The 20,689-nt window shown below is 41.2% G+C and overlaps 1 protein-coding gene across 3 annotated transcripts in view; it reads left to right on the top strand.

Annotated features, from left to right (window-relative positions):
- Window positions 1-2,036: 2,036 nt before the first annotated feature.
- Window positions 2,037-20,689, top strand: part of plcxd3 (phosphatidylinositol-specific phospholipase C, X domain containing 3) — a 56,082-nt gene continuing 37,429 nt past the window's right edge. For 2 of the 3 annotated variants that reach the window (XM_041788308.1, XM_041788307.1), the window contains exon 1: window positions 2,058-2,201. In XM_041788308.1, the coding sequence (XP_041644242.1) occupies window positions 2,099-2,201 (103 nt within the window). In that variant the 5' untranslated portion in view covers window positions 2,058-2,098. Of the gene's footprint in view, window positions 2,202-20,689 lie in introns of all 3 variants that reach the window. The other variant, XM_041788309.1, reaches the window with a different exon arrangement.

The following is a 20,689-nucleotide window of genomic DNA, read 5'->3' as shown; positions in this document are numbered from 1 at the left end:
TTTTATTGTGTGTTGGCAGCAAGAAAGATGCACTCTTAAGTTATATCTTGGACTTGTAGTGTTTTTCACAATTAAGTTGACAACATATGTTGAAACCTGTGAAAACAAAGAAGATGGATGGTCCAGGACACCTTTGAGAGAAAGAACAGGAAATTTCCATCGAGAAAAACCCAAAAAAAGTGAAATGAAGACCTCAGTCTCAACTACAACCAGCTTAAAGGTTAACATGTGCCAGTAGCTGCCACGGAACACTGCTTGAACAACAGGAGGCTACTGAATGCTGAGTATTGAGGAAGCATGGGGCAGTGCGTACGAACTCAGCGGCCTGGCGCTCCATCACTAGGAGCAAAACAAAGCCCTACACTTACACCAGAACTGACAGCATGCCCACGGAGTTTACATCTTACCCAACGGAGATTATCCAGAGAATGGGGCGCTTGGAAACTGACAGGAGGAGGATGTGGAGCAGCACGACACCTACAGCCAGTGGGGAGGAGGCGAAAGTGGGGCAAACTAGCCGGGCTGCAGGCTAGGCTAAGAGCAGCCCCACACAAACCGGCCCTACCAAGCATCTTTCTCCCGGATGCCAGCAGGATGGATGATATGACCAACCACAACTTGGACCACTATGTTTGCTGCTACAGAGGAGACTGCCAAACATAATTTCGTTGCATTTTTACAATCCAGTGACAATAAATGACGATGCATCTGTCTTATTTTACTTAAGGCCTTCAAACTTAAAGCTTGTGTCTGGTTTGTTATGCCAGTTTTGGTGTCCATCATTTAGGGCTTCATTTTCAAATTGCAACTAACAATGAATCTTTGGCATTAAAAATTTCAACTACAGCTGTTCTGGCAGAGCATTAATCTATGTTTTATTTGCAGCCTAAAATTCCTCATGGGAGCTTTTGCTGCACTGGTTATTGTTCCTGCATTCAGATGTGACATCCTGTAAGAATGGACGTGACAATAAACCACAGTGATACCTGATCGATATTCAGCCGAGCGTGTTATTTGACTGTGTGTAAATGATTTTTGATTATGCCAGGTTGTTATGTGTCAATATTGATTTTGTGTTCACAGTGCAGTCACAGTGTCTCAATAAGGTCACCACTCACTTTTTATGTCACTGCTCAAAAATGAAAGCAGAAACACTACAGAGGGGGAAACCAGGCTGTTTATCATGCATGTTTATGTGGTTTTACTTCCAGGGAAGGAAAAGTAGTCAATATTTAGTCCAGTAATACTGGATTTATAAAATGCTGTTGTTTTAAATTCCATCTTTAACCAGTGACCTACTTCGGCTAATTTCAATGTGCCCAGCTTGCTGATCATCTCAGCAGCGATTGTGCCAGTTAATCATTGTCGCTGTCATTTTAATTGCAGTAAAATGAATCACCACCATATGGTTCACCTATAAGTCAACAGGGTTGAACACCAGCTGCCTCCTTCTACAAAAGTGTGAGATAACCCATCACACATGACACAGACCCCTGCCACCCTGATGATACCTGCACTTTTGGATACTATATTTTCTGTGCTTGAACAACTGGGGACATATTTGAAGAGATTTTGTACCTTTTTGGAGTGGGTATTTGACAGTGAGAGTGTGGAATTTCACTAGGCCAATTCTCTCCTCACTATGTTGCTCCAAAAATCGTGTTGCATTTGTGCCTGGTGGGTTTTTACTGCAATGTGAGGGTTTATTTTGGGCAGTCTTGCCTTATCTCAAGAATCTATTTTAAAAACTCTAGTTTATTTAGCTATATTTTTCTATTTTCTGTCAATGAGAGCTGCTGTGAAGCGGAAACGCTCTCGTTTCAGCGTGTTACTGGAAAGCTGACCACCAAGTGTTGCCATATTAGAATCGCTTCAATAAACAGCATTTTCATAATTGAGCTACCCGCCGATGTATGCTGCTCAGGGGGTGTGGACTGGCTGATATCACTCTGATGTGTGTGTGTATGTGGGGAATAGAGGCGGTAACGCTGTTGTGTGTGGAGAGAGAGAGAGAGAGAGAAAGAGAGAGAGGGAGAGCGCACTCCAGGTTGGCGCAGGAACCGGTCCCGGAGAACAGAGCGTTGTGCGCGGCGGCAGCATGGCTTCGTCTCACGGGAGAAGCGACCTGCGGTTTGCCGACTGGATGGCAAGTTTACCGCAGAGCATGCACACCATCCCGCTCACCAACTTGGCCATTCCTGGTAGGTGTTTCTTTACGTTACGTTACGTTACAGGGTGAGGAGTGAGTGCATGCCTCTCTTTATCCACGCGCAATGCATGCATCTGCACGTAACTGTGAGTTTCCACACTTGATGTTAAACTGCTATGCAACTTGGATTTTTTACTTTGAATCATGTGCTTTTATTTCAACCTTAATAAACGTAAGTTTCAGTGTTCCTCGTTGGAACAAAGGGTAAGACCTGTTGCGCAACATGAAGAGTGCCATTTGGAACAGGTCATCTCTCTGTTGTTAAAGTCCGTAATTTTAAGGTCACAACTACTGCCTCGATGAGTCAATGCGAACCTCGCTGGTTTCTACATAATCAGAAAACCTGATGAAGACAGTATTGCCAAAGAGAGCTACTTCATATGTTCAACACGACATATGTGCCGCGCTGCTCTGCGTAGTGTTGGCTTCTGTGTTGTTCTGGGGTGGTGGCCACAGAGAAGAAGACACGCGTGCAAGACTCGGTCCCTTCACTCAGATGATGGCACTCCTCCTCATCGAAAATGATCTGTTGGACCTGTAGCCAATCAGTGCGCATGTCTCCTTCAACTCCATTCAAATGAGAAACTATGGTTGTAAAGCACACCACTGATCTGACTGATGGAATTGCTTATTAGCAGCCAGTTAATTCCATATCTGCTGCTTGGTGATTATCACACCTCCTCACAAAGCGCTCCCATTCTTCCTCTCCCTTTTTTAAAATTTTTTTGCATATCTAATCTTTTGTTCTCTTCTCTCTCTTTCCTCTCTCTCCAAATCTCAGCCTCTCTCTCCACATCTCTTTTTGCTTTTGATACCTGGTGTGTTCACGGTTGGCATGTGCTGCGATGGCATTTTAGATGCAGATGGCTTTGAGTTTAGTGTCCAATAATAAGGAATATTAAAAGCACTGATTACTGCTGTTGAGGTAGCCAAAACACGTGCCATTCATTATAGGCCTGATCAACTGATGGACAGAAACAGCAAGGCGTGTATCAGTGGTGGACTCAGGATGGTTGGGGCGGCTGGTGAGGGAATAATAACAGGGCATCTGCTGTATAAAAACTTAAATGTATGGTGAAATAGTTAGAAAGCCTGGTTAAGATTGAAGATTTTTTATCATCTGATTTCCCCTGTAACAAAGCAGACTGGGGATGACCTTTTTGTCATTTATTTTATTAATATACACTAATGAGGATGTCCACTTCAAATTTGATAATGACCACTCTACTGAGGCAGATGTCATCAGTTGTGGGTTATATAGTGTTTTGATCAGGATAGGGAAGGGCACTTTATTATATCTTGTCCAGTGTGAGAGCACATTATCATTTGCCAACAGGCAGAGCACCCTAACAGGTCACTTTAGCACCTTTTTGGTATGACTTCATATAAGGCATATGATAATGATATGATATGATAATTTCGTCCAACAGGACACCTTTGGAGGGCACTTCATGATGTTTTGTTCAGTTTAAGGGCATCTCAAGGACACTTAACCATTTTTTGTCCAAGGTACCTGAGAAGATACTCTATCATGAGGGCACTGCACCAAGCTTGACCACTGGAAGGCACCCTGGAGGGCCCTACATCATGTTTTTTTCAAGCGTAAGGACACCCTAGAGTCACATTTTGCACCATGTTAGGTCACATTAGTGGGCACTTAACCACATTTTTTCACTGGAGGGGTACCAAGAGGGAATTCTGACAGGCAGGATGTCAAGGTTTTTCCATTTTTATGACACCCTAAGGGGCGATTAACCAGCATTCTGCCTACTGCTAGGGCTCCTGAGGGGCTAGGGCACCCAAGGAAAGTATATGACTTTATGTCTAGTTTTTGGACAACCTAAGGGCTACTTTACATCAATTGTGCCACTGGAACAGCACCCTGGAAGGCACTTTATCACGTTTTATTCACTAGTATGGTGCCCAAGAGGTCACCTTATTATGGGGCACTTAATCACTTTCTGTCCAGTGTTAGGACACTGTAGTGGACACAATAGGGCAGGATTTCAATCTTTGTCCAGATTTGGGACACCCTAAGCGGAACTTTACCACAATTTGGCCACTGGAAGGGCACCCCTTCCCACATCTTTCCACTTGTAAAGCACCCTAGATGGCACTTTTTAATGTTTTGCTGTGTTAGAACACCCTAGAAGGCACTTTATAATGAGTTTTTGAAATTAAAGGGCACCCTAGAGAGCACTTTATCACATCTTATCAAGTGTGTGAGCAGTCTCACTTTAATATATTTGTCAACTGGACAGGCACTCAAGAGAACACTTCAACACATCTGGCCCCTGGTAAGTCACCCTAAAGGGCAGTTTACCATGTTTTGTCCATTTAAAGGGCATCCTAGAGGGCACTTTGTCAAGTTTTGTCAACTGGATGCCACCCTAGCGAGCATTTTACCACATTTATGGTAGAGCACCTAAGAGGGCAGTTGTTCATGACCTCTTCCCTGAAAGGGCACCCTGGAAGGCCACTTCATCATGTTTTTGTACCATGGGGCATCTAAGAGGTCTGCATTCCTGCTTTCATTATAAACATCAGGGCACCAAGGGAGGCTTTGCCCCCTTCTGAGTTCAATATTGGCGTATATAACCTCATGCTGGTGATAGTTCGTGCCAAGGCAACATGCTCTGTTCTATTTAAATAGGTGTCATTACTTCTCATTGGGCAGACTCCCTGAAGCAAAGCTCTTCTGAGTCCATCCTCTATTTGGAAACAGCTTCTGTAAACATCCCCGATTCTCTGTACTTTACTGTGTTTGTGTGCACACATTTGGCAAGATAAATTTCCTAATCCAGAGGATTTTAAGAGAGCTTTTTCATCAGCAACCATGTGTTCTTCTTGAAGTGTATGCATGATTATGTTAAAAAAGTAGCATCACTGCAATGCGTTAAAAGCTTTATTTTTGGAAAGAATCAAGCAGACACAGACAAGACACATCATTTTTTGTTTTGATCTACCACTAAGTTAAACTATGAATGTTCCTCATGTTAGATCCCCGGTTTAAAACCCTCGGCATGCATCCTCTGTGGCCTCTGTCTTGTTTTTAGGGAAGGAAAAGAGACATATCAGCAGGCGACAGCCTCATTGATCCAGGCCAAAGTGTTTTCACAATTTGGAGCACTCTGCCATGTGGGGGTGATGTGATGGTATGGTGCTCTGCTGCTACCAACAGCATAAACAGTCCCAACAGTGTCGGCGCTGCCAGCTCTGTACAGCTGTACTCATTAGCACACATAATGTTGCATATGATTGCCAATGACTTTATAAAGCTTTATGATGACAGAGAAGACTTCATCTTAGTCATAGTAGGTTTCTGTAGCATGCATTTGTCAGGTTTCAATAAGTTGTGCAGCAAAAGAATATAAAAGTATTTGATCATTCAAACTACACATTAAAGATTGTCAAAGTAGCATCTGTTTGACAGACAACAGGTGCTGGATGTCAAATAGTACCTTCATACCATATGTGCCGTTTCTGTTACCTCTGACTTTGATCTACTGAGGTTAAATGAAACTAAGTTAGAAAACCACAGAACACATAATGCAAATACTGATCACTGCTGCTACACTGCAAACAAAAATCCTATTCAATATGATCTGGAAAATCTTTATAATAACTACAACCTATTATGCACTAAAACAGTAAAAACATAGTCTCTTATTTATAAAGCTTTATTAACTTATTGATAAGTCATTTATAAAAGGCTATGAGTACTTTACTGATGCATTAGTGGAGGGGTACAGTTAGAGTAAATAATGCTTTATTAATGCATCAGTGAAGTATTTACAGCTGTATTTATAAATGACAATTAGATATACTTTATGAATTTTGAATTAAGTATTCATTAAGACTTTACGAAAGCTTTTTTGACACAGTAGGAAGAATTTTTGCATTGAAAAGTCTTTATTTGTTAAAAATGACTTTTACACATAACAACAGCACTTAGCTCCACATTAGCACTGTTAGTGCACAGTTAGCATGTTAGCACATTGTCCACTACCATAACTTAGAAGCTAACGTCAGCCGAATATTGTCCACGGAAAACATCAACAAATCGTCTAAACAATTAACTAACCAGCACTCAGTTAACTACAAACCACCTCAAAATTCTGCATTTCTGATGAAAACTGAGTCTTACCGTCAGTTGTTCCGTATTAGTCGTTATGATGCTTTCAACAAACCTCCACTAAAACGGTAAATCTAACCATCATGATTTATTTTGAGTAGTCCTGAAGAAGGACAAAAGCATCCATCCTAGATAGATCAGTCCAGTCTTCCTCTCATGAGTGGTTCTTACCACACCTGCTGCTGCTGATTAGCCAGGATGCCCCAAGCATAAACACCCCGCTACGGGGAAGTGAGATGGTGCTTTCCCCATGAGCCCAAAGCAGTCCATGCCATTCTGCACGATGTGATTCTGTGCAGAATACAGTTCCACTTTGTCAAAGAATTGGTCATAGATGGATTTACCCATGGCACTCTGCTCAGCGCTGGCCTGTTAATGTCTTGGTGGATGCATTGGTGTTAATGCCGCTCCGCTATCTGTAATTCCCTCTGTTTCAGCGTCTTTATTTCCAGCAGGGATGACAAATTCAAAATCCTTCCATGCCACCAATTTTGTTCAGCCTTTATTTAACCAGGCAAACCTCTTGGAGATATAAAATCTCATTTTTGAAGTGTCCTGGCCAAAATTTCCCTGCGTAGATTTCAGAAGCTCTGAAGTTCCTTGGAGACAGGTTTAGTTTGTTCCTTCATGTTGATCTCATGAATATTCACGCGCCTGAATTAGCCATGTGCCGCCTGAGTAGGTAAATAACCCCAGCACTGCAAGTAGAGTGTGTCATAGTGAAATTACTGAGTTTATATTAAAGGATTCTTACAACATTTATTCTGGGTAACACAGTATATAATATGTTATTATTCACAACGTACTTCTCAATGTAGTTCTCTCACAGTGTACAACTTCACAGCACTTGTTCTCACACCAGCTTTTAGCTAAAAAGAAGCCAGTTAGCCAACCTGGAACTGAATAAATCCATCTGCCAGTAAAAAATTGTCTCTTCCTTGTGGATCTATTAGTTAGATGCATAAGACGGAGACCCAAAAAGCCTTTCTCAACTAGCATGTCATAAATAACCCTGCCAAATGCAGCCATATGGCCACGGACTATAGACATCATGGCAACAACTAAAGAAACAGACATACTCTACATGCAAACAACGGAGTGAGGACGACAGCAAAACCATATTTGCACAAAATCCCTAGACAGTCTGGCTGCAGACCACAGATTTCACACTCTTGCAGACCACGACTGTGAGACGCCACCTCTGTCAGAACGGAAATAAATGCTAAAACTTTCAAAATAAAATTTAGATTAAACTTCCAGTTAGGGTTAGGAAATACCAAAAGTTAAACGTCAAAAACCTGACCTGCAAACCATGATTACAAAGTGTTTAGTAATGGTGACTAAACAGTCTACATACAGGGAAAAAAAAATTGCCCCTCTATGAAAACAGTCTAACACAGCTAATGTAGCTAAGGCTTACTCAGCAACCTTAGCTACATAAACGTTTCGTTGGCTACGTTATTTTATGTTAAGTTTGCTGAAGCTCAAGTTAAAGTCAAGCTAAGATTAAAACAAACAAAGCTGTGTTTGCTAAGTAAGCTTATGTAGCCAATGTAGCTGAAGCTGATGACGCTAAATTCACTGGGTTAGCTTATGCTACATTTGCTTAAGCTAAAGTAACTTTGTACCACTTGTAACATTACCTATGTAGCAAATTCAAGAACATGGGCTTTAGCTACGTTTGCTAAAGTTACATTGCTAAAGCTAATGTAGCTACATTGGCCACTATTTGAGTTAGTACTTCTAAAACAGGTCCATGCATGATTAAATCCTGAATTAGCTCTGAGAGGTGGCATCTCATAATAGTGGTCTGCAAGGGGGGGTGGGGGGGGGGGGGGGTCTGAGATCTTTGGTCTGCAGCCTGACCCCACTCTAAAATCTGGTAATATTACTGTAGCCTACTTTGTTAGTTGGCACCGTTCTTTGGTATGTCACAATATCTTTGCTGTCTTTGCCACCATCTGTCTGGAAAAGCTAACCTCACTGTTTTTCAGCTGTAGCGAGACTCAGACATCTTTGGTGGGTGCCAAAGTGCTTAATCTACTGAACATTATACTGTGTAAATACAAATGATGTCAGTATGAATACATAAAAAGTTAACTACAGGTTAGAATATCAGGATATAGGTATACTGGAAGTGTACTGATATTTAAATAATGAAGAAAAGACTTCACAATGAGGGGTAAAATTTAACTCATTCAGTGATGGGAAATGTTCATACTGGGATTTCAGAATGAACTGAAAAATGCCTCTTAAAATATGAAAGAGGCTTTTATGCAGAGATACTGTATACACTTTTGCTTTGTCATCAACCCTTTAAAAAAACGACTCTTAAAATCTATTTTTGATTCAATTGAAAGCCAATAAAAGGAAGCGAGAGCAGACAGGAGGATGGCCTTTTATCTTTAGGAGTATTGTTTAATGCCGCAGGTGACACAAGGTCGACTGACTGACTCCCACAGAGAGTTACAGTAACCAAGAGGCAAAGAGATGAAGGCACGGCTCCACATGTTCACATGAGAGAGAAATCTACATCTAGGCAGGGATGTAACCTTACACACATCTCATGAATCTGCACAAATCACATTACTGGATTCACATTAGAATTTCATCACATGTTTATTACAAAGACATAAGACTGAAGTCAATTTATGATCAGATTCTACAATATCTCTTTTCCTCGTTTATTTTTATAAATAATTTTTAAGTATAGTTACCAGTACAACAGTTCCTGTTCTTAACTATAAGTGAAACTGAAAAGTGCTCCTTCTTCAACTACTGACATCAAATAAGAGAAGCTCAAAGCAGAAAGCACCCTCTGCAAAAGAGGACTGCAATATATATTCTGTAAAAGTGATCTAAATGGTCCTCACTGGTGTCTATTTATGATTATGTTTCAAGGTATTTTTTAGAATTTTAAGGGCTCAGAAATGGGGAATTCATCTGTTTAGCTAAAAACAGTTCCTAAAGGATTATGCTTGCAAGAAGCATGATTAGGTCCTCTGCTCTGCTATCTGCTTGGGCTCAGGGTCCGATTTACAAAGCATATCGTGCTTATCGTCTTCAAGCACCAGCGCTTCAACAAAATTTGGCAGCTTTATGCAGGCTGCTCCTGTTTAGTGTTTGAATAAGGAGATGTTCCGTGAGTGCTTCCCTTCTCTGTGAAACAGAGGGTCTTTCAGATTCTGACCAGGGGCGGATGCAGTGTTTGCAAGGGCTGAACACGGTCCCCCTGAAATCTAAATCATCCAACCTAAAATCCTTAACAATGACTGGCTACTTGCCTTAGTAGCTATCAATGAAAAACCGTGAAGCTGCTGTTTAGACATATTTAATCACTAGGTATAAATTATCCATCGGATTAGTTTTACCAACTTTTAAAAACTAAATGAAAAAGTTTGGACACCCCTGGTCTAGGCAAAAATTGGGGCAGTACTAAGATCTACATGAGAGAAAATAAAATATAAGCTAGAAGAAGCAACCATGAGGAAAAAACTGACATCATTATCATGATCTTTTGTCTCCGGTGAATGCTAAAGGACAGTGCCCATAAAAGGTATGGATGTTTTACCCTTGTATTGATTTTACAAATCAATCATAATCAATATAATTTGGCTTTTATGACAAAAAACCATCTTTAATGTCAAAGTGAAAACAGATTTCTACTAAACAAAAATATGTAATGTAAAATAAGTGACAGCATAAATATTCACCCCCTTCATGTCAGTATTTAGTAGATGCCTTTGGCTGCAATGACAGCACTGAGTCTGTGTGGATAAGTCTCAATCAGGCTTGAGCATCTGTCACTGCAATTTTACTCCATTCTTTGCAAAACTGCTCAAGCTCTATCAGGTTGTACTGGGTTGCAGCATGAACAGCTCTTTTCAAGCCCAGCTACAAATTCTGTATTGGATTGAAGTCTGGGCTTTGACTCGGCCACTCCAGAACATTCACCGTGTTGTCTTTAAACCATTTTTGTGTAGCTTTTGCTGTGTGCTTCATGTCATTGTCTTCCTGGAAAATAAATCTCCCAAGCTGTAGTTCTCTGGCAGACTGAAAACGATTGTCCTCCAGAATTTTCCTATTTCTTGCCGCATGCATTTTACCTGCTACCTTTACAAGCCTTCCAGGGCTAACTGCTTAGAAGCATCCCCACAGCATGATGCTGCCACCACCTTGCTTTCCAGAGGGGATGGTGTGTTTGTGGTGATGTGCAGTGTTTGGTGTCTGCCAAACATAGTGTCTTATCTTATGGCCAAAAAGCACCATTTTAGTCTCATCAGGCGAAAGAACTTTCTTCCACTGGAGTCTCCTCCATGCGTTATGATTTGATACAATTTTCTTCAACAGTGGCTTCCTCTTTGACACTCTCCCATAAAGCTGTGACCGGTGAAGAACCCAGACAACAGTTTTTACATGCAGAGTCTCTCCCATCTCAGCTGCTGAAGCTTATAACTCCTTTGGAGTAGTCATAGGTGTCTTGGTGGCCCCACCCTAGTTTCCTTCTTGCAAAGTCACTCAGTTTGTGAGGACAGTCTGATCTAGGCAGATTCACACATGCCATATTACTTTCATTGGATTTATGCTGTCATTTAAAAAAAGACGCACAGGTAGACAGGTGTTCCAGGAATTTAGAACCTTGCCCAATGGCCTAAACTGTATATTGAGTCTGTACTGACTGGGATTCGAACCACCAATATCCTGTAACCCACTGAGCTATCCAGCCCTCATTTAACTGAATTCGGATGTTTGGTGCCTTTGCATTTTTCTAGTACCCTTCCCCTGACTTATACGTTTCAACAACCTTTTCTCTAAGTTCTTGGAGTGTTCTTTTGTCTTCATGGTGTGATGGTAGCTATGAACACTGATAATCAAGTTACTGGAAATTCCAGGCACAGGTGTCTATATACCATAATTACTGCACTTTGCCTGTAATTGTAAGACTACTAGCACCACCTGGCTGGACATCTGTTGAATAAGGTCAGTCACATTAAAAATGAAAATTCTGAAAATGTTACCTGCATACTTTTGTTTAATTGGCAGTACTTTGTAGAAATCTGTTTTCACCTTTATGTTAAGGTTGTTGTTTTTTGTGAAAACAGCAAGAATAGAGCATGATTGATTTATACAATCAATAAAGGGTAAAACATTTAAGGGTGAAAACGTTTCATAGGTACTGTACCTCACCTGTTCAAACCTCACTTTAGCTGGCAAATCCACAGACTTTGCAGTTGATTTTGAGTGAGTAGTGCCTGTAATGTTCAAATGATTTGTGATTTGTCTCATATGTAGCCCCTCCAGGTAACATCAGGAAAAGATGAATGCAGTGGAAAACAAAAATTTCCATCTTGAGTTGATAAATATTGTTGGTGAGAGAGGCAAGCCACTGAAGTGCCTAATCCTGATTTTAAAAACAACAACATGATTCAGAAAATGAGTGATTTTGAAGATCAATTTTGTCAAAAGCAGCCGCTGAGGTCCAACTCGATTAAAATTGCATGATTTCCAGAGTCCAAAGACGCCAATAAATTATTTGTCACCCTGTGGAGAGCTGACTCAGAGCTGTTGTGAAGCCTAAATGAAATTTGTCCAAAAAAGGAGAAGAGCTGTGAAAAGACACCATAGGTAAAAAAAAACAACACTTTTGAGACGAGAGGTTATTGAAGACTGTCAGATTAAAGTCGGGTTTTCTAATCACGAGGCAGCATGGCACATGGAGAGTTGTTTATTCAGAGTTAATACAGAGTTAGAGACTTGCTTATTATGCTGTGACTCACAACATAATGCAGTAGCCAAGACAGAGGACTATTATATAAAGATAATACATATTTTCATAAGCATTACCCTGCCAGTCCTCTGCTGGTCAGAATTACCTTATTTGTGAGATAAGAATGCGTTAGCTTCCAGACATGACTCAGTGCTCTGCAATGGCCTAACATGACTCTTTGGCCTCATTCAGTGCAGGCCAATCAAGTCTAGTCGGATGGCTTGTTTCAGCTCTACTCTGCAGCGAGGTGCAGAGGTGAGGTAGTGATCGCTGATTAAAGTGGTGGAGAAGGAGCTTACTTTCCTTACACAGGCTTCTCAGTGAGAGGCTGTTTTTTTTTCTGTGGCTCAGATGAGCACTGCAGGTTCATTGGAGTAAGGTGGTCAGCAAAGCAGTTCTGCCAGAGGGACTGTGAGGTAACTAGGAGGGCTTATTGATGCAAGAATGTTGCTATTAAAATTCAAGATTCCAGTGATTAAATAATCAAGTCACATGTTCTTCAGATATAAAGCCAGTGTCAACAAGTTTAGGAGTTGTGCTGGTCTGTCATGGTAAAGAGGGAGCTATGCTTTCATATACCACTCTGTCCATGTTCCAGCTCTTACCTACAGTCATGAGCTTTGGGTAAAGACTGAAAGAATGAAATCTCAGACACAAGCAGCTGAAATTAGTTTCCTTTGAAGGGTTGCTGGGCTCAGCCTGAGAGATACGGTAAGGGGCTCAGACATCCCCAGGGAGCTTGTCCTTCACATCGAAAGGAGCCAGGTGAAGTGGCGCAGGCATCTGATATGGATGCCTCCAGGGTGCCTCCCTTTGGAAGGACTGGAAGGAGACACTGGGGCAAATGTGGAAGTATTATATATCCCCTCTGATCCGGGAAAACCTTGGGATCCTCCAGGAAAAGCTGGAAAACATCACTGGGGAGACGGATGTCTGGGTCAACCTGCTTAGTCTTGATGGATGGATGGTATTCAAAGCTGTCTATAATTTTTTCATCACTAGGAGGAAGAACAACTCGAAGACAGACAGTACAATTTATATGCACAGTAAAGTCTAGCCACAATCATAGCTTAGTTAGACTGACTACCATCCTCCTACCAGAATACAAGCACAGAGGAAAATTCAGCTTATATATTTATTCATTTTTAAGAAATGGTTTTTGGACTTTTATGCTTTTATTGACATAGAGGGACATTGTATAAAGTCAAAGACAGGTATGAGAGAGTGGGGAGTAACTCATGGAAAAGGAGCCAGGGTGCGTCCTAACTGCTTGGTCATCTGCGCTCTGGAAGAATCCGTTTATTGAAGGAAGTTTGTCCCACTGCCACAACAGTGGCAAGCAATATGTCCCCTTTCACTCAATACTGGACCCTCTTTTAAGCCAGGTGTACACTGTGCGATTTTCATGCGATTCAGCCAAGAATTTAGAGTCGCATGACTTACTCTGAAGTCGGGCTGACTTTCAGTCAGATCGGGCATTGTTTGTCGTGCTGTGTACAGGGGGTATGACAGCTGACCACAGCCTGATTACGACCTGATGACCTGCTCCAGACTGGTCGGGAGGATTTCTGGCATGTTTGATATTTTGGTCGTACAACTCCAGACGCTACACTGTGAGAGCAGAAACGTGAGCAGAACAAACAACTTTGGGGGATTGTTTTCCTTTGTAAGCGGTCAGACAGCGTCTTAAATTACCATGACAACAGCTGGAATGACTTTCTGATGCACCCTGCTATGATAAAGGAAATAAACGAGCAGGAAATATTCCTTTCTGTGGACCTTCAGCTGACACAGAGGTGATGCTGTTTGTGTGTGTGGGACAGAGAGAGGTAGTGGGAGAGGGAGAGAGAGCGTGTGAGAGAAAAAGCGGGAGAGAAAAAGGGGGAGAGAGAGTATGACTGTAAACACTTCACCCTAAGTGTGTGAGACTTTTTAAAAAGGAAACTCTGCAGGTTTCTGTCACAGTCTGTCCCAACTTCAGCCGCACAGTGTGAGCACTCCAGTTGTGCACGACCGTCGGATCGTACAGTGTAAGCACACAACTCGTGCGCCATTGTCAATCATTGTACAGTATGAGATGACATTCTGCCACAACTGTCGTATGGTCGGCTTGAAATGGCACAGTGTATACCTGGCTTTAATTGATGCATAATGCTTAATACCAAACAATTTTAAACAGGTTAGCATGCAGCAAATTGGTTGTATGTTCACCAGTAACAGTAAACATACAACTTTTCATCTAGTTCTGGCTTTCTTCTACATATTTATTTTAAGTTATGTTTAACTTTAACCATGCATTGTAAACCCTAATAGCTATTAAGTTAACCTTACTTGATTATCAAGTATATGTTCTTATTACTAGGTTATATCAAGTAATGTTGAATTGGACGGTGCGGGAATCTATTTTACTGTTGTTTCAAATAAAGTCAACTCAAAGAATAAACTTGGGACTAAAAGTGAAGACAAAATAATTGTGAGTTTTCTTCAACTAAAACTAAACAAAATATATAAAGGTTAAAAAAGACCAAAATGTGAATGAAACTACACATTTTAATCTAATGACCAGCAACTTAATGTAAAATAGCTGCCAAAAATGAGCACCTACAGGCCAATTTGAGGCTGGCTGAGTTGGAAACAGCTTTCACAGCTCTGTCAGTTCGTACATACTCCTTGCCTCACTTTTGCTTCATATGATATCTGCTATTAGTGGTGTAACCAGACTTCTGACTAGGGTGGTCAAACTGTGGCAGGGACTTATATGGGTCACGTGAAGTATGTAGTACATTTAGATAAAAGAATGGAACATTTGTTTATCCTGTCTGATTCAATGAACCAGACTAACACTAAGTATCCTACAGGTGTTTCATTCCTGTATATTATATATTTGTAACTTTTATAAGGTTGTTTTAAGATGGCAGAAATCACAATTTGAAGTACTAACAGATCAAATGTGCCATGAAGAGAGCTACAAGCAGCCTGCAGCATAACCTGAAAACGGTATTTAAATGTGAAACAGCCTTGACATTAATACCCTTTACTTTTATATAATACATTCATCTGAATGTGAGCTTTTTTAACATTTATAAAACATCAGTCACTGCAATGTTGAAATGCTTTTTGAAACAGCCTTGTTTATTCAGTAAATAGTCTATATTTTAAAAGAGGTCTGACAGTGGATAAGTCAGATTTTTAAGTTGCTGCCTTATCTTAATTATGTATGATGAAGAAAATGTCATTGAATTAATTAAATCAATTGAGATGTTATCAACCTCCCAGTAGCTTCACCTTCAAAGAATTGTTATAACAACACTTGTGGGGTTTATCTAGCTCTGAACTGGGAAAAAAGGCTACATTTTGCTTGACTTTATCAGAGCAGAAATACTTTTCAAAGGAATAAAAAGACCTCAGAGATACTACAATATCTCCATGTAACCACAGCATTATAAATTCATGAGATGGCTCACAGGAGGCATACTTAGCTTCTCCAATAGCTGACTTTAAGAGCTTAAGGCTTCACCTGAGGTAAGAAAATGAATACATACCAACACCACAGGCCAGGGGGGAAATGGGAGAAGAAAACTGTATCAAAGCGAGGCGACCTTACGGAGGATAAAATCAAATCCAATGCAACAGAGGCATCTTTATTCATCCCTTGAGGTTGAGGAAAAGGCAGGCTAAGGACTTCCAGCTGTAAATCTGTCAATCAGTCCCTCGACTAGTTCATTCTACTGCCGCTTGCGTCCCTGAACAAGAGGAATGAATGCTATCAGGTGCAGGGTTAAACAGTGAAAGGGCTGTGGATTGTTTGAAGGGTAGGAAATCAGACATAAAAATGCGAGAAAAAATTAAAAGGTGTGAAACTGAAAACAAAAGAAGAGAAAAAAAGCTGTTTAGAAGGAAAATTTGGAGCAATATGGCTCACTGCAAATTAGGTAAATAGTTGGTCAATTATACTTGCAGCCCCTGCCAGTCTGCTCCAGAGTTGGCACACGCTCTGAGAATGGCACACACTCTGCTGCGACAACACAGTCTGTACACATCTGAACACCTCGTTTTGTCCTGTATGTATGTTTAGTCTGCATGTTATTGACCTCAAACATGATGCAGGTCTATATTCCTATCGTAATCTGTACAATTGCAAAGCTCATACTCATGTGACAGTCTGGTGGTGAAACCAATCACCAGCGGTAAGCTTCTCACCTATACCCGTGCCGAGCTACTGTCACTACAGAGCTCCCCTCCATGTACCATCGGGCCTGCCGTTGATCTTCCGAAAGAGCTCCAGCCAAGGAAAAGAGGCTGACAAGGAGGAATACGGTGCCGACTTAGAAGACGTCCTTTTAAACCGCCTTTGCCCTCAATCATCTTGGCAAATGTCCGATCTCTTCTCAACAAAATGGACCTGTTACACGCCCGGTGCCGGCTGGAGCGGACCTTCAGGGACACCTGGATCATTGCTCTCTCTCAGACCTTGCTGGACAAGTCTGTCCTGGACGATGAAGTAAACCTGGACAGTTTTACTATCATCAGGTAGGATAAGACGAGCCAGTCCGGGCCTATACATCAATGACAGATGGTGTACTGACATCAAAGTCCATCATAAAATATGCATCCCCGATCTGGAAATGTTGACAGTGTCTCTGCGCCCCCATTAGCTCCCTCGGAAATATCCTACTGTTGTAGTCAGTTGTGTTTATATTCCCCCGGACGCTAATGACAGGAGAGCAGCAGTGGTGTTGGTTGAAGAGGCTAACACCATGTTAGCAAAGTATCCCGGGGCCCCGTGTTCATACTGGGCGACTACAACAGCTGCAGACTGGACACTGCACTGCCTTCTTTTTAGCAGTATGTAGATGTACCAACAAGAAGGCAAAATATATTGGATTTATGCTACAGAAACATTAAGGATGTGTTCAGTGCTTATTCAAACCACCGCTGGGACTCGCGGATCACAACGTCATCTGTTTATTTCTGCTCTACAAACAGGAACTCAAACGTCACAAGCCAACACCTACAGTGCCCCACAGTGGACAGGTGATGCCATTACACAACTTCAAGGCTCTTTGGCATGCACTGATTGGAATACTTTCGAAGGAGACATAGACAAGAAAACATCCATTATTACAGATTACATTAACTTCTGTATTGACACAACCATCCCAGTGAAAAATAAAATCAAATATCCAAATTACAAGCCCTGGATTCCCCCTCAGAAAAGGAAAAGCCTGAAGGAGAAACACAAAGCCTTCAGGTAAAAGGGCTGGACGGCATTTAAGCCAGCAAACCCGACTCTAACAGGACACTAACAGGAAACAAGCCCAAGCTCTCCCAAACAATAACTCCTGAGATGGGAAATAACCTGAACTCTTTTTTCAATCTGTTTGATATATATGACTGTATCTGTGAGTGCCTCACAGAGCTCAGTGGTCTGCCCCCACCAGACCCCAATAAATCCATCCCCTTGTCAGAAAGGGATGTACAGCATCAATGACACAAATGCAAGCCAGGTAAAAAACGTGGACCAGATTGCATCTCAGGGAGGGTGCTGAGACCTGTGCCTCAGAACTTGCACCACTGATACACTCTCTCTTCTGCGAAATTTATCACACTTGCAAAATTCCCACCATGTGGAAAAAAACAACAATAACCCCTGTTCCCAAAAAACCTTGCTCAACAGAATTCACTGATTTTGGACTCATTGCCCTCACATCATTGATTATGAAATGTTTCGAACACCTGTTGCTAAAATTCATCCAGCTACTTGTCAGCAAACAATTGGACCCCTTTCAGTTTGCCTATAAGGCTAAGAGAGGAACAGAGGATGCTGTGGCCTGCCTCCTCTATCTTCTCCCCAGGAACTTCTGCCAGGATCCTTTTTGCTGATTTCAGCTCCGCCTTTAACACCATTCAGAGACACAAACTAATCCAGATACTAATCCACCTCAGCCTCCCCTCCCGGTTGATACACATCATATACGAGTTCCTCACAAACAGACAACAAACTGTACAGGTTAGCAATCAGTCACAGCTCCACTCACCACCAACGCTGGAGCACCACAGGGCTGCGTGCTGAGCCCTTTTCTCTATACCTTATCCACAAATGACTGCACCAGCCCCTCACCTACCCTAACTTTCCTCAAATAGGCAGATGACACCGCACTTCTAGGCCTTCTCACGGACAATCATTCACTCTAGGAATATCAGAACTCAATCCTGCAGTTTAACCAGTGGTGCAACCAAAACCTTCTCCACCTGAACCTCAATAAACAAAAGAAATAGTCTTCGGGACTCACACACACCAACATCCAACCATCATTGACAACACCATCACAGAAACAGTGGATCATTTCAAATACCTCAGACTAACAATAGACAATAAATTCAGCTTTGATCAACACACACAGGAAATTCAAAAGAAAAGCAATCAAAGACTTTTAGTCATCCGCAAACTAAAAGGTCTAAATGTCACATCAGATCTCCTCTTTCAACTCTATAAAAGCATTGTTCAGCCTGTTCTCATGTACTGTTACACATGTGTTTACAATATGCTCACAATCAAAAAACAATATTGCCACAAAGCTCATAGGCCTCCTGACTCCCAGTCTCAGTTAAATGCCAAAGCCATCGCAAACGCAATAACAAGATCACACCCACCCACTACACCAGTACTTTACATTACTGCCTTCCAGATACAGGACATTCAGATACAACAGTCTCAATAAAACAGTCTCATACCCTCCACCATCACAGCGCTAAACCAACAGAACACAAAGACACCTGATTGTCGTCATTTATTTGGAATTCGTTGCTTGACGTGAATGCTGTGTGTTTTTTTTTGTTTTGTTTTGTGTGTCTTGTGATCCTTCTACTTGTAATGCATTCTCATACCAGTACAGAATCTGTGAAATAAATTTCCCAGAAGGGATGATAAACTAACTATGAATTAAGTTAAAGAGGTAGAGAACACTTAAACTTTTTTTTTTTTTAGTTGTACACTGAAGTATCTGACTGAACTAGGCTTTTGACCTACTTTAAGCACTCTATTAAAATGTTTGTTTTTAACTGCTCCTTTTTACTAGTCCTTGTAGCACTTTCAGATTTCTAGAAATGAAAAGTGCGTTATAAATAAAATGTATTATTATTACTAACTATGATAAAACACATCAGTGCTGGTGATATTTCTGACATTTGCACCAAACTGATGAAAATCTGCATTTTATGGCTTTTAATTAGCTTAAACGGATATCTGCTTTGAAAAATCTGTCCTGAAAAGGCGTGGAGGTAGGTTTCTACATCAAAAACGTTATATAAGGTAGAATGTCACCGCCTCTAACCAAGTGAGAGGGGCAATCAAGGCACCTATGACTACTCTGAAGGAGTTTCAAGCTTCAGCAGCTGAGATTAGAAAGACCCTGCATACAACAAATGTTGCCCGGGTTCTTCACCACTCAAAGCTTTATGGGAGAGTGGCAAAGAGAAAGCCACTGTTGAAGAAAACTCTTATTAGATCTTGAATACAATAGTGTTCACCAAAATGCATGTGGGAGACTCCACCGTCAAGTGGAAGAAAGTTCTTTTATCTAATGAGATCAGTGGTGCTTTTAGGCCATCAGACAAGATGCTACATTTGCTAGACACCAAACACCATCTATGGGATGTTTTCCAGTCAGGCACATCACCACAAACACACCGTTTCCACTGTGGAGCATGGTGGTAGCAGCATCATGCTGTGGGGATTCCATTTGGCAAGATAGTGACCCGTAGCATGCAGTAAAGCTACACAGAAATGGTTTAAAGACTAGGTGAATGTTCTGGAGTGGCCTTTATGACTGAACAATATCACCAATTTACCTGAACTTTAATCTTTGTTTTATCTTAAAACTACAGTAAGCAGCATAATTTCATGAGAACTTTGGTATAAATGACAAATTCTGATCATCATGTCACCTGTTGTCATTGTTTGTGTTAGTATATTTCAAACATGTTTACAGGTATTTCAAAAGCTTATTTTAGTCAGACTGATGTAAAAAAAATCTACGTCTCTATCTGCATGTAAATGTACTACGATCCACCAGAAGCTGACTGAAATTACAACAGGGTCCTGGAGCTGTTGTTCCTACAACCATGCAGGATAGCATGTGTTGATGTTCCCTGTCAGCTCTGCCCTAAATATAACCACAACTGCAAACAACACATCTAATAGAAATCAAAGACACATTTCTTGTATCATAAATCTTAGTTACACTGTGCTCATAGTTAGTTTTCCATTTTTATATTGCGTTTCACTGTCAGTAAGACACTCATGGAGACATGGCTCAGTATGGATTCTCAGCAGGCCTTTTGCCTCACTGTCTGCAGTTAACCCTTAGAGCTCACAGCTGTTTTTTCACCATCATGTCTCGTCTGGACTTTTTTCTTTAAAAGCTTGTAAAACATCAACCCTGTGGTGCACAGTCAAGCTCTATACATCTTTTTTTTTCAGGACAACTTGGGCTTTAAGAATATATCTACTACAGTAATGTCACTTGAATTTTGAAAAAGTTATAGGACTCTAAAGACAAAACAAAAAACAAATTGG

This window comes from Cheilinus undulatus, linkage group 5 (assembly GCF_018320785.1).
Source record: "Cheilinus undulatus linkage group 5, ASM1832078v1, whole genome shotgun sequence".
Lineage (NCBI taxonomy): Eukaryota > Metazoa > Chordata > Actinopteri > Labriformes > Labridae > Cheilinus > Cheilinus undulatus.
Note: the sequence above shows the minus strand (reverse complement) of the source record. Positions and strands in the feature narration are given on the sequence as shown.